Source organism: Rana temporaria, chromosome 10 (assembly GCF_905171775.1).
Source record: "Rana temporaria chromosome 10, aRanTem1.1, whole genome shotgun sequence".
In the NCBI taxonomy this organism is placed as follows: domain Eukaryota; kingdom Metazoa; phylum Chordata; class Amphibia; order Anura; family Ranidae; genus Rana; species Rana temporaria.
The window spans coordinates 28,117,661-28,138,245 of record NC_053498.1 but is presented as its reverse complement, the minus strand read 5'-3'; the positions used below and the strand labels follow the sequence as shown (position 1 = coordinate 28,138,245).

The 20,585-nt window shown below is 43.8% G+C and overlaps 1 protein-coding gene across 1 annotated transcript in view; it reads left to right on the top strand.

The window, feature by feature from the left end:
- BCAM (basal cell adhesion molecule (Lutheran blood group)) overlaps positions 1–19,842 on the top strand; it is a 148,054-nt gene extending 128,212 nt beyond the window's left edge. The window contains exons 15-16 of the mRNA XM_040327453.1: positions 17,075–17,177; positions 19,211–19,842. Of these exons, the coding sequence (XP_040183387.1) occupies positions 17,075–17,177; positions 19,211–19,216 (109 nt within the window). The 3' untranslated portion in view covers positions 19,217–19,842. The remainder of the gene's footprint in view (positions 1–17,074; positions 17,178–19,210) is intronic.
- Positions 19,843–20,585: the final 743 nt, after the last annotated feature.

The following is a 20,585-nucleotide window of genomic DNA, read 5'->3' as shown; positions in this document are numbered from 1 at the left end:
GAGGATTACCACTGAATTGTTGCATCCTGAGGCTTTCTGAGTGAAAGAGAACAGTAGTTGAAAGTCTTCTGAGGAGGTGAGGAGGAAATTGATTTTTCTGTGTGATAAAAATCAAAAGACTATTGTTTTTCTGCTGTATGACCAGCAGTGTCTGCCCAGCACTAGGCTGTGCCAGACTTCATAGATAGGTTCCTGTGTGGTGAAGATAGACGCCCCAAGTGGCCAGGGTTTATTTTGTGTTTGATTTTGTTTATGCGGTTTGGATGCTCGCACTTGTTTCCAGCAAGATGGAAGAATAAACCAAAATCTTTGTTTTCAACCGTCTTCGACTGCCTGTCTGTATAACTTCAGTGTGTAGTGAACCCATCCAAGGGGTCACACACCCCGCTACCGAACTAATCCCTTACAGAGGCATAAGGCTAGTTTCACGCTGGGGTGTCGCAGGCGTTGGCGGTAATAGCGGCGCTTTACCGTTGTTTTTGCAGCGCTTTTCACCTGCTAGCGGGGGAATTTTAATCCCCGCTAGCGGCCGAAAAAGGGTTAAAACCACTGGCAAAGTGCCGCAGCATTGATTTTAATGGACTGGGGTGCTTTTTTGAGCGTCCTGCCAGCGCACCGCTTCAGTATGAAAGCCCTCGGGATTTCACATTGGAGTGAATGAAGAGGCTTTTTTCTAGGGGCGCTTTGCAGGTGCTATTTTTAGTGTTATAGCACCTCAGTGTGAAAGTAGCCCAAGTTGCTCCATATACAGGCAGCCATCTTCCTGCTTTGGTCCCTCCAGGTTGTACCCTCAGTCAGGGCAGCTAAAGACCCTTAAGACCCCCGGTGGGACAAGGCCTATGAAAAAAGAGCCTCTCACTATGTCATCCTCGCCAGGCAGAAGTCCAGAAGCGCAGACCCTTCTAGAAAGTCAACCCAAATATTCCCTTACTCAGCATGCATTAGTGGAAAAAACATCTCAGGCAGAATATTCATACCTCGTGACATTGTATCTTCTCACTTTGTGGAAAGCACTCCCCCGAAGCAGGCAGAAGAAAACAATGTACTGGGCTTAGGAGAAACCGAACAAGCCCAGATAACAGTAACAATCAGAGCTCAGGGTGGATATAGCCCAGCTGCAAAAACTATATTTAGACGGGGACATTACAGCCAGGGCTGCTGTTAGGTAGGCTGTACTGGACCCCGTGATTTCTAACAGGGCCCCCCAAAAAATATATCAAAACAATATTTTTCTCAAACAAAATACACTAAAAACATTAACGGACATTACCCATAGATGTATAACCCATAGATGTATCCATGGGAATGCTCCCCATTATCTATGCGAAAAAATAAAAGCTTATAACCCCAATCGCGTTCTGCGATCTACCAATCAAAATCTTCTTCAGATACCGAAAGTCAACTACAAATCCAAAGGAGATTTGCGGTCCAGGGTCCCAGACTATGGAACGCTTTACCAACCAGCATTCGGTTGGAGGAGAACCACTTAGCATTCAGGAGAAAGATCAAAACGCATCTCTTTTGATACCAAAGGAGACAGGAACAACAAGCGCCCAGAGGCGATTAAGTTCGCATGTGCCGCGCTATATAAGTTTTCATTCATTCATTCATTCATTCACAAACATAACAGAGAACTTGTGTAAATTATCCCTTTTTAAAATAGTTTTTAAAAATCTTTAAACTTTTTTGTTTATATAATTTTTTAAAGAATGTATTAAAATTTATTTTATAATTTGTTATTTTTATATGAGACAGGTAAGCCAGCAGTGCCATGGGGGGGGGGGGCAGCACAGTGACGGGGGGCACAGAGGGGGGATCAGAAGAAGGCAGAACAGGGAGGGGGATCGGCGCTGGGAAGTCATTCTGTAATTGCCCCTCCATCCGATCACAATGATTCCCTCTGCTGTCCGGGCCCCCCTGTTTGACCGGGCCCCTTACAGGAGGGCTGGTGGTCCCCCCCCTATCAGCGGCCCTGATTAAAGCTTATGGCAGGGTCCCTACACAAGTAACCAGTGTAATTATATGTGTATACTTGTTCTAGGACAGTGACTCCGATAGTAACAAAGGGGAAATCTTAAATCTTCCAATGGTGACACTAGTTCTGGTGACACGGAGGTCCCCAAGGGATTCACTTAATTTGGAGGGATTTCCTCTCACTTCTTCATGTGAGGATTGAAAATCTCCCCAATGGGACACTTATGGCAAACAAATAAACTGACAGGGGTTATGACCCTCCCTTACTCTAGCCAAAATGAAAAATACGTTTTGCCCATAGTCCTACTTTAACCTCTGGTGAGGAATATATATGGTTACACCAGGGGTCAAGTCCTGGGGAAAAAAGTGTGGGAACTCCCACCCAAGATCCAATCCCCCACCAAAAAAAAAAAAAATGATACGCTCATATGCATAATTACTAAACCACATGTTTTTTTTTTTTTCGATCCACTGTACCTTAGTAATCCTTTACTGTATGTTACTGGCCACTTCCTGTATATGGATTTATCGGGTAGTTCATTCTTTCTAAATCCCACGATAACTCACGGCAGACCTCCGCAATGTCTCCTGGGAACAATCACAAAAGCTCCCAGGAGACATTTCGGCATCGAGGAAGTGACCGAATACCCGCACACTACCCGATGAATCCATATACAGGAAGCGGCCAGTAACATAGAGGATTAATAAGGTTTGCCTGCCCCTGACAGTGACTCGAGCTGGGCATCGCCGCTTAGTGAAGGGTCGGCTCGGGCAGCTTGGCTGCTCTAGTCCTGCAATGGGAACTGAGTTCCTGCTCTGAAAAAAGTGCAGGAACTCCGTTCCCGCAGGACTTGAGCCCTGGGTTACACCCAGAAGCTATTATTTAAATGTACGTAGATCATTCTGGCACATATGAACATACAATAAATCGTTGTTTTTTTTTTCATAGAAAGGATTGTAATTCTTAAACATTACCAGAATTAATCTTGGCCACTTTGTGTACAAATGGTCCCTTTTTCCCCTGGCTGTCTGTATTATACAGTAGGATGGTGTAGCCAAAGTCTAATCAAATTGAATTTAATTCATTGCCTTGCCAAGAAAAAGTTATTTCATCACTTTTGATTTATATAATTTTGTAAGAATTAATTGTTCTCACTGCACAAAGCTCCTTCAGCGAAGACTGGCCTATTTCCAAACACTAATAACATAATTCTTTCAATCCAGTGCTGACCTTTGTTAGTTTTTTTTTTTTTTTTTTTATTATCCAAAAAAATAAAAATAAACTGTTATTAATTTCATACAGCCCAAAACAACGACCTTCGTTACAGTTAAATGGCTTTTTATCATTCCATAGAGCCATTTTGTGAGCGTGAATAATGAATACCCTGGTAACCTTTTGTTTTCCTGAACATTCAGTATCGATATCAAAATTCTAATTATATTTATATAAAAAAAAATGTTATATATATATTTATTAAAGATTTCAAGAACATCTTTAATGAGATTTTACAAACAGTGGGCCAGATTCACAGAAATCCGCGGCGGCGTAACGTATCGTCTTTACGTTACACCGCCGCACGTTTTCAGTGCAAGTGCCTGATTCACCAAGCACTTGCATGTAAACTTATGGCGATGTAACGTAAAGCCGTCCGGCGCAAGCCCGCCTAATTCAAATGGGGCGTGTACCGTTTAAATTAGGGGCGAACGTTCTGCGCATGCTCCATTAGGAAATTTTCCGCCGTGCTTTGCGCGGAATTACGGCGCCCCAACGTGTTTTTTGAACGGCGACGTGCGTAACGTACTTTCGTATTCCCGGACGTCTTACCACCATCCGACTGGAGTCGGACCACTTGGCCTTCAGGAGAAAGATTAAAACCCATCTCTTCTGAGGTCAAGGGGTTCCTTACCAATGAAATGGATACAGTGCCCAGAGGCGATTCAGTTCGCATGTGTTGCGCTTTACAAGTCTCTCTCTCTCTCTCTCTCTTACGCAAAAAAATATGTGAAATTCGACGCGGGAACGACGGCCATACTTTAACATGGCTGGTCTAAATGTAAGCCATGAAAAAGCAGGCTTATGTTTGCGACGGGAAAAACCGACTAGCGACGACGTAACGAACGCGCGTACCTTCGTGGATCGCCGTAAAAGCTAATTTGCTTACCCGACGCTGGAAAACGACGCAAACTCCTCCCAGCGGCGGCCGAAGTATTGCATCCTAAGATCCGAAGGCGTACGAAGGCGTACGCCTGTCGGATCTTAGCCAAATGCCGTCGTATCTTGTTTGTGAATTTCAAATTTGCCGCGTTGTATCTTAATTTGTAAGTACGCCGGAGTATCAGCAGATACTCCGGCGTACTTAGTCTGTGAATCTGGCCCTATAATTATATTTCTAGACAGCTTACTTAAAGAACTAATCCCCATTAATTTTTGTGAAAAATTCATTTTATTTGGAAGACAAAATCAATTCTAGGTGAATTATATATATTGCAAAAAATGTTGTACTATATTGAAAAATAAAGAGATGTGGGAAGGTCTAGCTCCTATAATTATATAATTAGCCCATGTGTTGTAATAAAGAAAACTGCTGAGAAAAGTAGAAAGCCAATTATACCAGCTTGTTATTGAGATATTTCTACCTTGAAGTTCCAAGTTCTTTGCAATTTCTGCAGCCTCGAACAATAGGGTTTCTCTCCTTGTTGGAATTTTAATTACCGTATATATTCGAGTATAAGCATTTTTTTGTGCTGAAAATGCCCCCTCGGCTTATACTCAAGTCACCTTTTTGTGCCTGATCTTCCGGACTTTGGGGTCCAGAGGTCCTACGGCCGGCCGGTACCGGGTCCCCAAACTCTCTTCCTCTACAAGTGTGCAAAGTTTGCTGTCCGGGGGACCTGCGGCCGGGGAGCACCAATTTTTTAAACCTGGGCACCCCTTTAATAGGCTCCCATGTTAAATGGTCATTTCTCCGGTGATTTTGGGGACTTGGTACCAGCCGGTCGTAGATTCCCTGGACCCGAAACTTGGCACACATGTTGCCCCATTTCTGCGCTACAAGTGTGCAAAGTTTGTTGTCTAGGGGACCTACAGCTAGGGAGCACTGATTTTTCAAACCAGGGCACCTCTTCCATAGACTCCGATGTTAAACGTCAGTCTAGTCTGGGGCACAGTGAGGCATGGGCATCGCCTCGAAATCACGTCGCAAATAGTCAATGCTTTCGACGTGAATGTAACTTACGCAAAGCCCTATTCGCGAACCGCTTACGCAAACGACAGAAAATTTGACGCTGTCCCGACGTCCATACTTAACATTGCGTACGCCTCATATAGCAGGGGTAACTTTACGCCGGTCCGACGCCTTACATAAATGACGCATATAGATACGCCGGGCGCAACTACGTTCGTGAACTGGCGTATCTACCTAATTTGCATATTCTACGCGTAAATCTACGGAAGCGCCACCTAGCGGCCAGCGTAAATATGCAACAAAGAGACTTACGTCAGTCGTATCTTGCTTTCTGAATACAGAAAGAAGATACGCCGGCGCATACTAGAATTTACGCGGCATATCAATAGATACGCCAATGTAAATTCTTTCTGAATCCGGGCCCTTGTGTACAGCAGCCCCTTTAATACTTACCTGAGCGCTGTCTCAATCCAGCGATGTTGCACGAGAGACTTGGCTGTCTGGGACTCTCCCTCCTGATTGGTTGAGACACAGCAGCCACTGCTATCAATAAAAGTCAGTGAGCCAATGAGGAGAGAGAGGGGGCGTGGCTGAACTGTGGCTCCATGTCTGAATGGACACACAAAGCAGCAGCTTGGCTTGGGTGCCCCCATAGCAAATTGCTGACTGTGGGGGCACTCAGCAGGAGGGAGGGGCCAGGAGCATTGATGAGGGACCTGAGAAGAAGATGATCGGGACTGCTCTGTACAAATCCACGTGTTGTTGTTTTTTTTTGTTGTTTTTTTCGTTGTTTTTTTAATAACAGACTTTAATATCACTTTAAGTTTGACTTTAATACAAGAATAGTATCCAAAATAACATCCAATGCTTCTGACAAATCTTGAACTAACGATCAAAGAGTTTTTTTGACTCTGGAAAGTTCAGAATAACTCAGGAAGTCTAAATACATTCAGAACAATTTTCATCCACAAAGGCTTTACACCCCTTAGAGAATATTTTTTTCCATCACTTCCACCCTGGAGGAATCCCAAGCCAAAGAAATCTAAAAAGAACCAGCTAAATATTTACAAGACTACTGAACCTAAAAAAAAACAAGCTTCTGCTACAATACAGCCAAATTCAGACCCAGCAGTTGATTGTTGTAAATTGTTATTTTTAGTTTTCAGTGGTGTAATTGTAGTAATTGTAGTACTGTCGTGAAAAATATGGTATTCTAGTGACTGTATGTGGTTAATAATTGTAATTACAGTATTTAGCATATCAATTTCATTTCTTTTGCATACCTTTTATTTAAAATGTTCTGCACATTTGCATGCAAACCAAGCTAAAGTGACAGTTACAGGCATTGGGTCAAACTGTGATTTACACTAATAACATATAAATGAACCACTTCAAAACCAGACAATTTCACCCCCTTCGTGCCCAGGTCATTTTTCAGCTTTCAGCGTTGTCACACTTTGAATGACAATTACTCAGTCATGCAACACTGTACCCAATTAAAAATTGTATATTTTTTTTTTTTAAAACAGAGGGCTGGATTCAAGAAGCAATTGCGCCAGTGTAACCATAGTTACACAGCGCAATTGCTTACTTGCCCCGGCGTAACGAATGCTCCTGATTCAGGAACCTCGTTACGCCGACTGCAGCCTAAGATATGCGCAGCATAAGGCTCTTATGCCCGCATATCTTAGGCTGCATTCTTGCGATGGCCGCTAGGTGGCGTTCCCGTTGTGCTCAGCGTATAGTATGCAAATTGCATACTAACGCCGATTCACAACGTTACGCGAGCCATGCGTACGCAGTTTACGTCGTTTCCGTACGGCGGTTTTCGCGTAAGGCTGCCCCTGCTATTAGGGTCAGCCAATGTTATGTATACCCGTCTTTCCCGCGTCGCAAAATTTTAAATTTACGTAGTTTGCGTAAGTGATTCGTGAATGGCGCTGGACGCCATTCACGTTCACTTTGAAGCAAATGACGTCCTTGCGACGTCATTTGCCGCAATGAACGTCGGGAGAGTTTCCCGACGGAGCATGCGCTCTACGATCGGCGCGGGAACGCGCCTAATTTAAATGATTCCCGCCCCCTACGGGATCATTTAAATTGCGCGCGCTTACGCCGGGCATTTTGCCGACGCGCCCACGCAATTTACGGAGCTACTGCTCCGTGAATCAAGGGCAGCGCAGTAAATTTGCGGGGGCGCAGGGCAAAAACGCCGCTAGCAGGTGCGAGCGGCACCTACAGTATAAAAGTTTGCAAATAATCTTTCTTCATAAATTTAAGCCAAAATGTATTATGCTGCATTTCTTTCATAAAAACACCCTCTAGGGAATTTTTTGCACTATGATGGCTGTTTAAGCAATAATTTCTGACAGTTCTTGACTGCTTTCATACAGCCATTGGGAACTACTGTGACAGCTGTGATTGGCTACAGCTATCACATGGTACTGTGAGGCAGTGCTTGGCCCTGTACCATGTGATCACTGTGACCAAACACTGGTATCACAGTAGTTCTCAATGGCTGCATGAATGGCAGCCATGTTTTTAATAGTGGACATGTGATCGCTGTGATTGGTCACAGCGATTACATGCTACCATGGAGGAGCACCACCCGTCAGGATTCGACACTCCACACAGTAATGCAAGGCTTTCTCTCTGGTGTGGAGTGTCCTGCTCGCCCCCTCCCTTGGACTACAGGAGAGTCAGGACGCTCTCTACGTTGCAGATAGAGAAAGGAGCTGTGTGTTAGTGGGCGTCCTGACTCTCCCGGAGTCCAAGGGAGGGGGCGAGCACGACACTCCACACCAGAGAGAAAGCCTTGCATTACTGTGTGGAGTTACAGACAGAAGAACAGGAAGTGAGGATTTCTCAGAAGAAATAAGGACATTTAAAAGCAAAATGGAAGGATGAGGTAAGTGAAGGAGGACTGCACTAAGGTAAAGGAAGCTATTTAGGAAAAAAAATGTACCTTTACCATCCCTTTAACCACTTCCCGACGGCCGTACGAATATGTGCGGCCGCAGGGTGGTTCTAAATCTCTAACAGGACGCATCCTCCGCTCTTCCAGGCCACTAGAGGGCGTGCGCGCCCTCCGCATTCCTGAGATACCGATGCGCGTGCCTGGCGGCCGCGATGTCCGCCAGGCACTCGCGATCGGCGGCTACAGGGACAAGACGTGGAGCTCTGTGTGTAAACACAGAGCTCCACGTCCTGTCAGGGAGAGAGGAGACCGATCTGTGTCTCTTGTACAGAGGGACACAGCATCGGTCACCTCCCCCAGTCACCCCCCTCCCCCCACAGTTAGAACACACACATACATTTAACCCCTTCCATGCCCCCCTATTGTTAACCCCTTCACTGCCAGTCACATTTATACAGTAATCGGTGCATTTTTATAGCACTGATCGCAGTATAAATGTGAATGGCGTCAAAAATGTGTCCGATGTGTCCGCCATAACGTCGCAGTCCCAATAAAAATTGCAGATCGCCGCCATTACTAGTAAAAAAAATTTGTAATAAAAATGAATAATAATTCTGTCCCCTATGTTGTAAGCGCTATAACTTTTGCGCAAACCAGTCGCTTATTGCGATTTTTTTTTTTTTTTTTTTTACCAAAAATATGTAGAATAATTCGTATCGGCCTAAACTGAGAAAAAAAATATATATTTTTTTTAAAAAATGGGATATTTATTATAGTAACAAGTAAAAAATATTGACTTTTTTTCAAAATTGTCGCTCTTTTTTTGTTTATGGCGCAAAAAATAAAAACCGCAGAGGTGATCAAATACCACCAAAAGAAAGCTCTATTTGTGGGAAAAAAAGGACTTCAATTTTGTTTGGGAGCCACGTCGCACGACCGCGCAATTGTCAGTTAAAGCGACGCAGTGCCAGAAGCTGAAATTTCACCTGGTCAGGAAGGGGTATACGTGCCCAGTAAGGAAGTGGTTAAATGTTATTTTAAATGTGAGCATAGTAATTACATATGGAGGGGGGACAAAAAAATAAAATAAAAATGTTCTATAATAAACACACACAGTGTGTATATAATACTTTCCCTTTAGGGTTGTGTATGCTTGACTTAAGTGCACTCTCCTGGCTGGTTGCCTATTCTGACAGATAAAGCTCTGATCAGATGCGTCAGGATGTTGGTGATGCCGGTATATAGCTGTATACACAAATACATTTAACATGTTATCTAAGGGCCGCATATAAAAACATCTCTCGGAGCCTTTGGTGAAAAACATACAAGAATGCCAAAAATGATACGTAAAACATTCTTCTTCTTTTTTAAAGATCCAATATGTTAGCGCAGCTGCAGACTAAAAAAGCCCCGTAATGTTTAGAACGTTCTATTATTTTATGAACATGTTTATTTTGCTGTTGGCTTTTTCATAGTTTCCAGCAGATGACTAATCACAGATTAGCACACGGTCACCATTGTATAATTAGTTAAGCCGCAATCTTGTTATGTCCACCGCTTCCTCGAAGAGTTCAGATATTGTTTGCCGGGACCTTTTAAACATCCTTTCAGGAAACTCGTTGGGCCTTTTCACTGTGATCCAGTGCCTTGCCATTACGCTCAACTACATCAGAATTTTGGCAATATATAATCTCTCAAGTGCAAAGACGTGGTTAACTGACCCTACAGTGTGAGAAACTAGAATGGTTGTGGGTCAATTATTTTATTTTTTATTATTATTATTTTTTTTTTTAAGTAAAAGTGTAGCCTGCCAGGCGGTATGATTATTTCAGATTTTTGATCTGATTTTGATTTTGAATATCAAAGCGGAACATTGTTTCGCATGGAAAGTTGGCGGTTTATATTGTAGGCCTGTAAGTCTTAAGAATAACTCACTTAAATCTGTCAAAACAAGAGTCTAGTACGCATCCCGGGTATGATAAAGTTTAAAACACAAAATTATAATATAATAAATAACTATAAATAAATATAAAAAATAATAATTATAATAAAATGAATTTCCCCACGATTCACTTTCGCTCAATTTTGAAGTGTTCTAATTTACTATCGCTGTTTTCAAGCTGGTCTAGAAGCACTTTTGACGTAAAAGGACACTTTTTGGTTTCCAGGCAGAAAGAACAGTGGGCCAGATTCACGTAGAATCGCGGCGGCGTAATGTATAACCTCCATGTTAAAGTCCATAATACCGGTATGGGAGGTCCAACATTCTCCTACTAGCTTTGGCCATATAGGGTAACTCTAGTTACTTTTGAGTAAAGTTCTGGACCTGTATGGAATCTGAAATTCCTAAAGAAATGTTTGAAAGTGACCCTTTTAGCCACCGCTATTAAAAAAACTCCAAATTTAGTTCTAAAGATATTCAAATAAACAGAATAGATAGTTTACAACAAATCGTTTACAGGTCATAGTTATAGACATGACCGAAATGGATATTTGTATGTTATTTTGCCAGCTGGCAACACCATACCTCCCAGCTGTTTAAAGGATGCAGAACATTTTTTGATCTTCCCGAAGGGTTGAAAACTGCTGAAATCAAAGTAGCACATCCAAAGTATGGGATAGGCTGTCTTTGTGGAATTTGAGAGGGGTGAGTGGGCATGAACTTCTTAAAAATGTTCTAGTTTTGGATGGTGTAGGGAATAGTTAGGCCCCATACTCACGAGCAAACATGTCTGCTGAAACTGGCCCGCAGGCCAGTTTCAGCAGACATGTTTGGTCGTGTGTGGGCGCGAGCGGGCCGAATTCCAGCAAACATTTGCCCGCCGGGCCTTTTCCCAGCAGACAAATATTCCTGGACTTGTTTTAAAACAGTCCGCTGGAATTCTGCCCGCTCGGACATGTACGGTCGTCAGTACAGACCTACTGTACATGTCCAGGCGCCCGCCGTCCCTCGCATGCGTCGAATGACTTCGACGCATGCGTGGAAGCATTTTAAAGGCGGGCCGCCCACGTCGCCGCGTCATTGTCGCGGCGACACCGCGTCATCAACGCGGCGACACCGCGGACACGCCCCGCGTATTGTTTACGCGCGGACTTCTGTACGATGGTGTGTACAACCATCGTACAGAAGCCCTCTGGCAGACATGTATGGTGAAAACGGTCCGACGGACCGCTTTCACCATACATGTTTGGTCGTGAGTACCCGGCCTTAAAGATCCAGGGACACAGGTAAATAGGTGAAATACATTACCCACCCCAGTAGTGTATTTTGGTTTTGTGCTGCCCTAGGCCTGACTAAACTTGTGCATCTCCTAATTTAAATATGACCCATCCCTTCCTGTCAAGGCCCCACCCCTTTCTGTTTAAAAACCGCCCTGAAATTTTCGAGTGGAGACACTAATTCTGAGGGCCTGGGGGGGGGGGGGGGGCAATGAATTCCCTTAATTTGCAAAGATTTCCTCTCACTTCCTGTTTGGCTATGGGGCAGGAAGTCAATTGAAATTTCTGCAATGGGACAGAGATGGTAAAAAATAAACTGACAGGGGCTATAATCCTCCCTTACTCTATCCAAAAAAAAAAAGTGTTGCCTATAGTTCTACTTTAACCACTTAAGCCCCGGACCAATATGCTGCTAAATGCCCAGAGGCGTTTTTACAATTCGACACTGCGTCGCTTTAACAGACAATTGCACGGTCGTGCGATGTACCTCCCAAACAAAATTGGCGTCCTTTTTTTCCCCACAAATAGAGCTTTCTTTTGGTGGTATTTGATCACCTCTGCGGTTTTTATTTTTTGCGCTATAAACAAAAATAGAGCGACAATTTTGAAAAAAATTCAATATTTTTTACTTTTTGCTATAATAAATATCCCCCAAAAACATATATAAAAATTTTAGTTTTCCTCAGTTTAGGCCGATACGTATTCTTGTACCTATTTTTGGTAAAAAAAAAATCGCAATAAGCGTTTATCGATTGGTTTGCGCAAAATTTATAGCGTTTACAAAATAGGGGATAGTTTTATTATTTATTTATTTTTTTACTACTAATGGCGGCGATCAGCGATTTTTTTCGTGACTGCGACATTATGGCGGACACTTCGGACAATTTTGACACATTTTTGGGACCATTGTAATTTTCAAAGCAAAAAATGCATTTAAATTGCATTGTTTATTGTGAAAATTACAGTTGCAGTTTGGGAGTTAACCACAGGGGGTGCTGTAGGAGTTAGGGTTCACCTAGTGTGTGTTTACAACTGTAGGGGGGTGTGGCTGTAGGACTGACATCATCGATCGAGTCTCCCTATAAAAGGGATCACTCGATCGATGCAGCCGCCACAGTGAAGCACGGGGAAGCCGTGTTTACATACGGCTCTCCCCGTTCTTCAGCTCCGGGGAGCGATCGCGAGGGGGCGGCTAGAAACGATCGTTTCTAGCCGCGCCCTCGTCCCGGATCGCTCCCCGTGGGTTTCCGACCGTCGCATGTAGCGGAGGGGGTCCCGATCAGACCCCCGACCCGCGGAAAGGCGGGGACGTACATGTACGCCCATATGCCTGTGCGTGCCATTCTGTGGACGTACATATACATGCGGCGGTCGTTAAGCAGTTAAGCACAAATTTCTGATAATTTTATGGAGTGGACTAAGAAGATAATCATGCCAATGGTGCAGCAAAAAACATATAGCACAGTGAGGAAGGTTTGTGGTCCAGGATGATAGGATAGTCAAAAACTCTCCCATGTTGAGTTTAAAACTAGCAAATATGATCAATACTTTCCTAGCAGCATAAGGAATTAAAAATAGTCAATGTTGATTTAGAGAGTGAAGTTTCACTTTAACTCAGTTGAGAAATAGTGATGTCATCTCTCCACTCCCAGCCTATGATTGGACACTAAGGGCCAGATCCACAAACGAGATCTGATGGCGTATCTACTGATACGCCGTCGTATCTCTCTTTCTAACTATGCGACTGATTCATAGAATTCATAGAATCAGTTACGCATAGCTAGCCCTAAGATCCGACAGGTGTAATTGAATTACACTGTCGGATCTTAAGGATGCAATTCTAGGCCGGCCGCTAGGTGGGGAGGCCATTGCGGCCGGCGTAGAATATGCGAATGAAGACTTACGGCGATCCCCGAATGTCCCGAACGGCCCGTCGATCTAAATCTTCCGTCGGGTTACGCCGCGTAAAACTAGGGCTGAGCCCTAGTTCTCTTAAGCCATGTTAAGTATGGCCGTCGTTCCCGCGTCGAAATTTAAACATCAACGTCAGTTAGCGCAATGCACGTCGGGTAATTTACCCGACGGAGCATGCGTAGTACGTTCGGCGCGGAAGCGCGCCTAATTTAAATGGGACTCGCCCCATTCGATTGGGCCCGCCTTGCGCCGGACGGATTTAAGTTACACCGCTGCATATTTCCAGGTAAGTGCTTTGTGGATCGGGCACTAACTTGGAAAAATTGCGGCGGTGTAACTTAAATCGGGAAAGTTAAGTTGTGCCCGGGCTACGTGGATCTGGCCCCAAAGGAGCAGTGACAGAGTAATGAGGTCATCCCTCTCTGCTCACTCCTTGGGGATTAAGAGAGTATTCTGATCCCTCCTGTAAGTATAAAAAAAAGTAATTTTTATTAAATTAACATCAATATGTTAAAGTGTAAAGTAAACCCTAATATCGTTTTCAGCCAAGGAAGATGCCATTTTGGCCTCTGTTTAATCTACGACTGCCATGATGCTGCACGTGTGATCAGTTACGACACCAGCCATTGGATGGTTTGACAGTCTAGTTGGGAGCACAACCAATAGGAGGGTTACATTCCCGGGACGAGCCTGAAATGTAACTGTTATTTGAAACGGTTAAATGGGTGGGTTTACTTCCGCTTTGATTTATATAAAAATATAAATAAATACAAATATAAACTTTGGCACTCCAATTGGCTACATTAATGTACTTTATATATGCCATGGGCCAGATTCACGTAGAAGGGCATAACTTTGTGCAGGCGTAGCGTATCCTATTTACGCTACGCCTCCGCAACTTAGACAGGCAAGTGCAGTATTCACAAAGCACTTGTCCGTAAGTTGCGGCGGCGTAGCGTAAATGGGCCGGCGTAAGCACGCGTAATTCAAATTTGGAAGAGGTGGGCGTGTTGCATTCAAATGAGCCGTGACCCCACGTAAATGACGAACGGCGCATGCGCGTGCATGCTCAGTATCATGTCGAATTTACGCCCTAAGATACGCCGGCTCAATGCCTGTGACGTGAACGTAACCTACGCACATCCCCATTCACGTACGACTTGCGTAAACGACGTAAAAAGATACGCTTGTTCCGATGTCCATTGGCTGTGCCTCATATAGCAGGGGTAACTTTACGCCGGACGTAAGCCTAACGTAAACGGCGTAGCGGGCGCAAGTGTGAATCGGCGTATATAGCTAATTTACATATTCAACGCGTAAATCTACGGAAGCACCCCTTGCGGCCAGCGTAAATATGCACCCAAGATACGACAGCGTAGGAGACTTACGCCGCTCGTATCTTGGCCAAATTCATGCGTAACTGATTCTAAAAATCAGGCGCATAGATACGACGGCTCGCATTCGGACTTACGACGGCGTACGTGGAGATACGCCGTCGTAAGTCCTTTGAGAATCTGGCCCCATGTGTTCAATTTTAAAACCATTGATTTTTTTCATTTTGTTTTGTTTTTTGCTATTTTTGTCCCTTCAATTAAATTCACTTTCACTTCTTGTCTCGGAGACACAACAGAAAGCGAGAGAAAATCCCACCAAAGGGAAAATGCAGTCCTCATTGAAAGATTTCCCCTTAATTCCTGTTTACTTTAACCACTTCCCGCCCTGTCAAAAGCAAATAGCCTATGAGTGCCTATCAGTGCCGCCTATCAGTGCCCATCATCAGTGCTTATCAGTGCCACCTCATCGGTGCCGCTTTATCAGTGCCCATCAGTGCAACCATACCAGTCCCCGTCATTGATGAAGAAAACTTATTTATTTACAATTTTTTTTTTACAGAAACCAATAAACTTTTTTTTTTTTTTTTTTTTTTTTTTAATCTGTCTTTTTTGATTTGTTAATAAAAATCGCAGAGGTGATCAAATACCACCAAAATAAAGCTCTATTTGTGGGAACAAAATGATAAAAAATTTGTTTGGGTACAGTGTAGCATGACCGCGCAATTGTCATTCAAATTGCGACAACGCATATAGAAGGTGGGGACATTTGCATGGAGTTCTGTATTATATTTTATAATTCTTGAATATTGGACAGTATGCAGCCAGGGCAGGACTTAGGGTGGTGGGGGCCCCTGGGCTTGAGTGTTGAAGGGGCCCCCTGGAGCCGAGAATTGGGGGGGGGATCGAAGTTGTTGAGCGGGGGGGGGGGGGCGAATTGAAGTTGTTGAGTGGGGGGGAGCGCATTAAAGTTGTTGAGCGGGGGGGGATTTTGCAGTTGTTGAGGGGGGGAGTGCCTCTCACCTGTGCCAACAGCCGGGGCCACAGACTGTCATTAGCCCGGCTGTCGGCTTTCTTCCCTTCAGCAGCCACAGTCCTCCACACACCACTCCGGTTCCTCCTGCTTCCGTGCTGCCTCCTCTTGCAGTGCGGGAAAATTAACCCTTTTGCGGGACTGCGGGAAGAAGCTGTCTGTGCGGGAAAGTCCTGCAGAATCCGTGCGTGTTGGGAGGTATGCGCAGGGCCGCCATCAGGAATTTTGGGGCCCCTTGCACAGCTTAAGGCATGGGCCCCCTGAAGCAGAGAACCTAGGGGGGGTGGGGGTGCTGCCGCCTGAAATTGAGAAGCGTGGGGGCTGCCGCAAATTGAGAAGCGGGGGGGGCCTTTACAAAAAAAAGAAGAAATAAAGAAGAAAACAAATATATATAAATATATGTAGCCATCCGGGGTCCTGGGGACCTCTGGGCCTTTTAATAAAAGAAAAAATAAACCTCTGGGCCCTTTAATAATAAAAAAAAAAAACATTTATAAAAAATACATAAAAAAAGGGAGGTTGCCAAACCCGGGGGCCCTGGGGACCTCTGGGCCCCTGGGAACCTCTGGGCCTTTTAATAAAAAATAAACAAAAATAAAAAAATAAAATAAAAAAAGGGGGGGTTGCCACATGGGGCCCTGGGAACCTCTGAGCCCTTTAATAAAATATATATATATATATATATATATATATATATATATATATATATATATATAAAAATGTAATTTTTTTTATAAAAAAGGTGGGTTGCCATCCGGGGGCCCTGGAGACCCCTGGGCCCTTTAATAATAATAATAATAAAAAAAATATATATATATTTATATATATATATATATATATATATATATATATATATATATATATATATATATATATATATATATAATATATATAAAAATAAATATATAAAAAATTTTTTTTTTTACAAAAAATAAATTAAAAAAAAGGGGGTTGCCGTCCGGGGCCCTGGAGACCCCTGGGCCCTTTAATAATAATAAAAAAATATATATATATATATATTATATTATATATATAAAAATAAAAAATATATAAAAAAAACATTTTTTTACAAAAAATAAATAAAAAAAAGGGGGGTTGCCGTCCGGGGCCCCGGGGGCCTCCGGACCCCTAAAAAAAAAAAAAAAAAAAAATTTTTTTTTTTGTTTTTTTTTTAAAGGGGGCCCCCTATTGGGTGGGGCCCCTGGGCTTGAGCCCAGTCAAGGCCAATGGTAAGTCCGGCCCTGTATGCAGCACTCAAAGAGCATAAGAATGAGGTCTGGTCTACATTATGTATTGCTTTGTTATCTTCATCGGGTGAATGGTGGTCACCCGATATCTTTAGCAGGTTACGGTCTTTTGTCATTCATGGCTAGACATTCATCACCTCTGATGAGCGCGCTCTCCCACCACTTTCCATTTCTTATCTCAACCTCTTAGCTTGTGGCATGCTTTGTGTCTAGCGTCGCCCTGTACTATTTATTAACCATCATTTCCATTACAGAGCCCAGGATCCCGCGTCAGCTGAGCTCGCCGTAGAGTTAAAGTCAGAAAAACGGAATGACCAGCGCGGACTGCTGGGTGGAGGAGGCGGGACAGCTGCAGAGGTTAGACCGATTTTTATAAAAAAAAATTACTGTGGGGGTTTTCTTGTCTTGTTAAAATAAATATTTTCCTTTTGAGTATTAATATGCATTGTGTATTGTACATATACTTAAAGCGGATGTCCGCTGAAAAAAAAATATTAAAAGCCAGCAGCTACAAATACTGCAGCTGCTGACTTTTAATATTAGGACACTTACCTGTCCTGGAGTCCAGCGCTGATCGCAGCAGAGGACGAGCGATCGCTCGTCACTCTGCTGCCCCCACCCCCCGCCATCCTCGGTGAGGGAACCAGGAAGTGAAGCGCTCCGGCTTCACTGCCCGATTCCCTACGGCGCATGCGCGAGTCGCGCTACGCCTGCCGATTGGCTCCCGCTGTGTACTGGGAGCCGAGTGTTCCCAGAATCACTCCCTATGACACACTTAACCCCATTCCTCGCCCCCTAGTAGTTAACCCCTTCCCGGCCAGTGTCATTTACACAGTAATCAGTGCATTTTTATAGCACTGATCGCTGTATAAAGGACAATGGTCCCAAAATAGTGTCAAGTGTCCAATGTGTCCGCCATAATGTCGCAGCCACGATAAAAATCACAGATCGCGGCCATTACTAGTAAACAAAAAATATTAATAAAAATGCCATAAAACTATCCCCTATTTTGTAGACGCTATACCTTTTGCTCAAATCGATCAATATACGCTTGTAATTTTTTTTAAACAAAAATATGTAGAAGAATACGTATCGGCCTAAACTGAGGAAAAAAATCATTTTTTTTTTTATAGATTTTTTGGGGATATTTATTATAGCAAAAAGTAAAAAATATTGCTTTTTTTTCCCAAATTTTCACTACTTTTTTGTTTATAGGGCAACAAATAAAAATCGCAGAGGTGATCAAATACCACCAAAATAAAGTTCTATTTGTGGAAAAAAAGGACATGAATTTTGTTTGGGGGTGTTGCAGGACCGCGCAATTGTCAGTTAAAGCGACGCAGTGCCGAATCGCAAAAAGTGCTCTGGTCAGGAAGGGGGTAAATTCTTCCCGGGGCTGAAGGGGTTAAGAAAGATTTTCCATCCTGCTCCTTCAACTTTTCTCATCAATGTGGTCAAAAACAAACATCAATTTGACCCACTAATGAGTAGAAAAACAAACTTTCTTGGATTATTCTTTTTCTAAGAATTTCCTCCTAAAATTCTACCCATTTATTGGGACACATAGGCCCAGATTCACGTAGATCGGCGCATCTCTGTGGCGGCGTAACGTATCCGATTTACGTTACGCCGCCGCAAGTTTTTCAGGCAAGCACTTGCCTGTAAAGTTGCGGCGGCGTAGCGTAAATCACCCGGCGGAATTCAAATTCGGCGGGTAGGGGGCGTGTGTCATTTAAATGAAGCGCGCCTCCGCGCCGAACGAACGGCGTATGCGCCGTCCATAAAATATCCCAGTGTGCATTGCTCCAAATGACGTCGCAAGGACGTCATTGGTTTTGACGTGAACGTAAATGACGTCCAGCCCCATTCACGGACGACTTACGCAAACGACGTAACTTTTAAAAATTTGGACGCGGGAACGACGGCCATACTTAACATTGGCTGCGCCACCATATAGCAGGGGCAACTTTACGCCGGGAAAAGCCTAACGTAAACGTCGTAACTTTACTGCCTAGGCCACGCGTACGTTCGGGAATTCGTGTAACTAGCTAATTTGCATACTCGACGTGGAATTCGACGGAAGCGCCACCTAGCGGTCCAAAAAAAAAAACATGCAGTTACGATCGGATAGCGTAAGAGACTTACGCCTGTCGGATCTAATGGATATCTTTGCGTAACTGATTCTAAGAATCAGGCGCATAGATACGACGGCGCAACACAGAGATACAACGGCGTATCTGGAGATACGCCGTCGTATCTCTTTTGAGAATCTGGGCCTCACTGTATAACAAAACACTTTTAGTGGTATATTTAGCCCAAAAGATGGCAGAGAAGTTCATTGTCGGGGTGTACATACCTTTTAATTTTTTTCTCTCCTTTTCTCCTCACAGTGTTAACGTGCAATGTCGTTGGGCTCTCCTGTTTTATGGATGGCACCATGTTGGCGTGTCCAGTCTGTCAGCTGACATCTTCAGCCTGTGGATTTTCACAACTCCTTGCTCTTGAATCCGAGTTGCAAAAGACAAAAGAATGCAAAGACTCAATAAATATTTACAAAAGATCCCTTTGGAAACCCAATATGATTGTCGGATCAGTGCTCTTCTGTGGGTCCTCAGATTTCTGACACTACAGGGTTCGCTTACTATGGTCTGTTGGCCACACCCACCCAGCCTGGTGTTGCCTTAAATGGAGGTCGCTGTTGCCACAATACCCACCATGGACCTCCGCCAGTTAACCTTATTTGTTGCCAGATTTGTGTTTTTTATATGATTATGTTTTTTTGTTTTTGTTTTTCCTTTCTTTGATTTCTGCATTTTATTTTTTACCAGAATCTTTTTTTATTGCTCCAAATGTGTCCATATGATTTCCACTGTCCTGCTGTTTGAATCTTCTCTCCCAGCATGCCTTGGGGTGGTGGTTCGCAGTGGGATATAAACTGTTACACTGGTCTTGGCCTGCTTCTGTCCGGCCTGTATGTATATAATGTATTTCTGTATGGTCATTACACTGGTCAGACCCTCCTTTTCTGTCTGTCTTTTTTTTTCTTTTTTTATTTCTTGTATATTGTGTTACATAATAATATCCAGATTGATCTCTGTTGCCTTGAAATGAAGGTGTATTCCCGACAACAGGAAGTGAAAGGAAATCTCTACAGTTAGTGGAAATTCCCTCTTAGGACTTGTCTCCACTGGTATACCATGTATTATTTTTAAGCAGCCGAGTGATTTTTGAAGTGGTGTACCTGCCGTTGGGTTGGGAAGTTTGAAGGTTGCCCCCATGGTACTGCTCTTAAGGGGTTGTAAAGGTACAATTTTTTTTCTAAATAGCTTCCTTTACCTTAGTGCAATCCTCCTTCACTTACCTCATCCTTCCATTTTGCTTTGAAATGTCCTTATTTCTTCTGAGAAATGCTCACTTCCTGTTCTTCTGTCTGTAACTCCACACAGTAATGCAAGGCTTTCTCCCCGGTGTGGAGTGTTGTGCTCGCCCCCTCCCTTGGACTACTGGAGAGTCAGGACGCTCTCTACCTTGCAGATAGAGAAAGGAGCTGTGTGTTAGTGGGCGTCCTGACTCTCCCGGAGTCCAAGGGAGGGGGCGAGCACGACACTAATGTGAGGCTTTCTCCCTGGTGTGGAGTGTCGTGCTCGCCCCCTCCCTTGGACTCCGGGAGAGTCAGGACGCCCACTAACACACAGCTCCTTTCTCTATCTGCAAGGTAGAGAGCGTCCTGACTCTCCAGTAGTCCAAGGGAGGGGGCGAGCACGA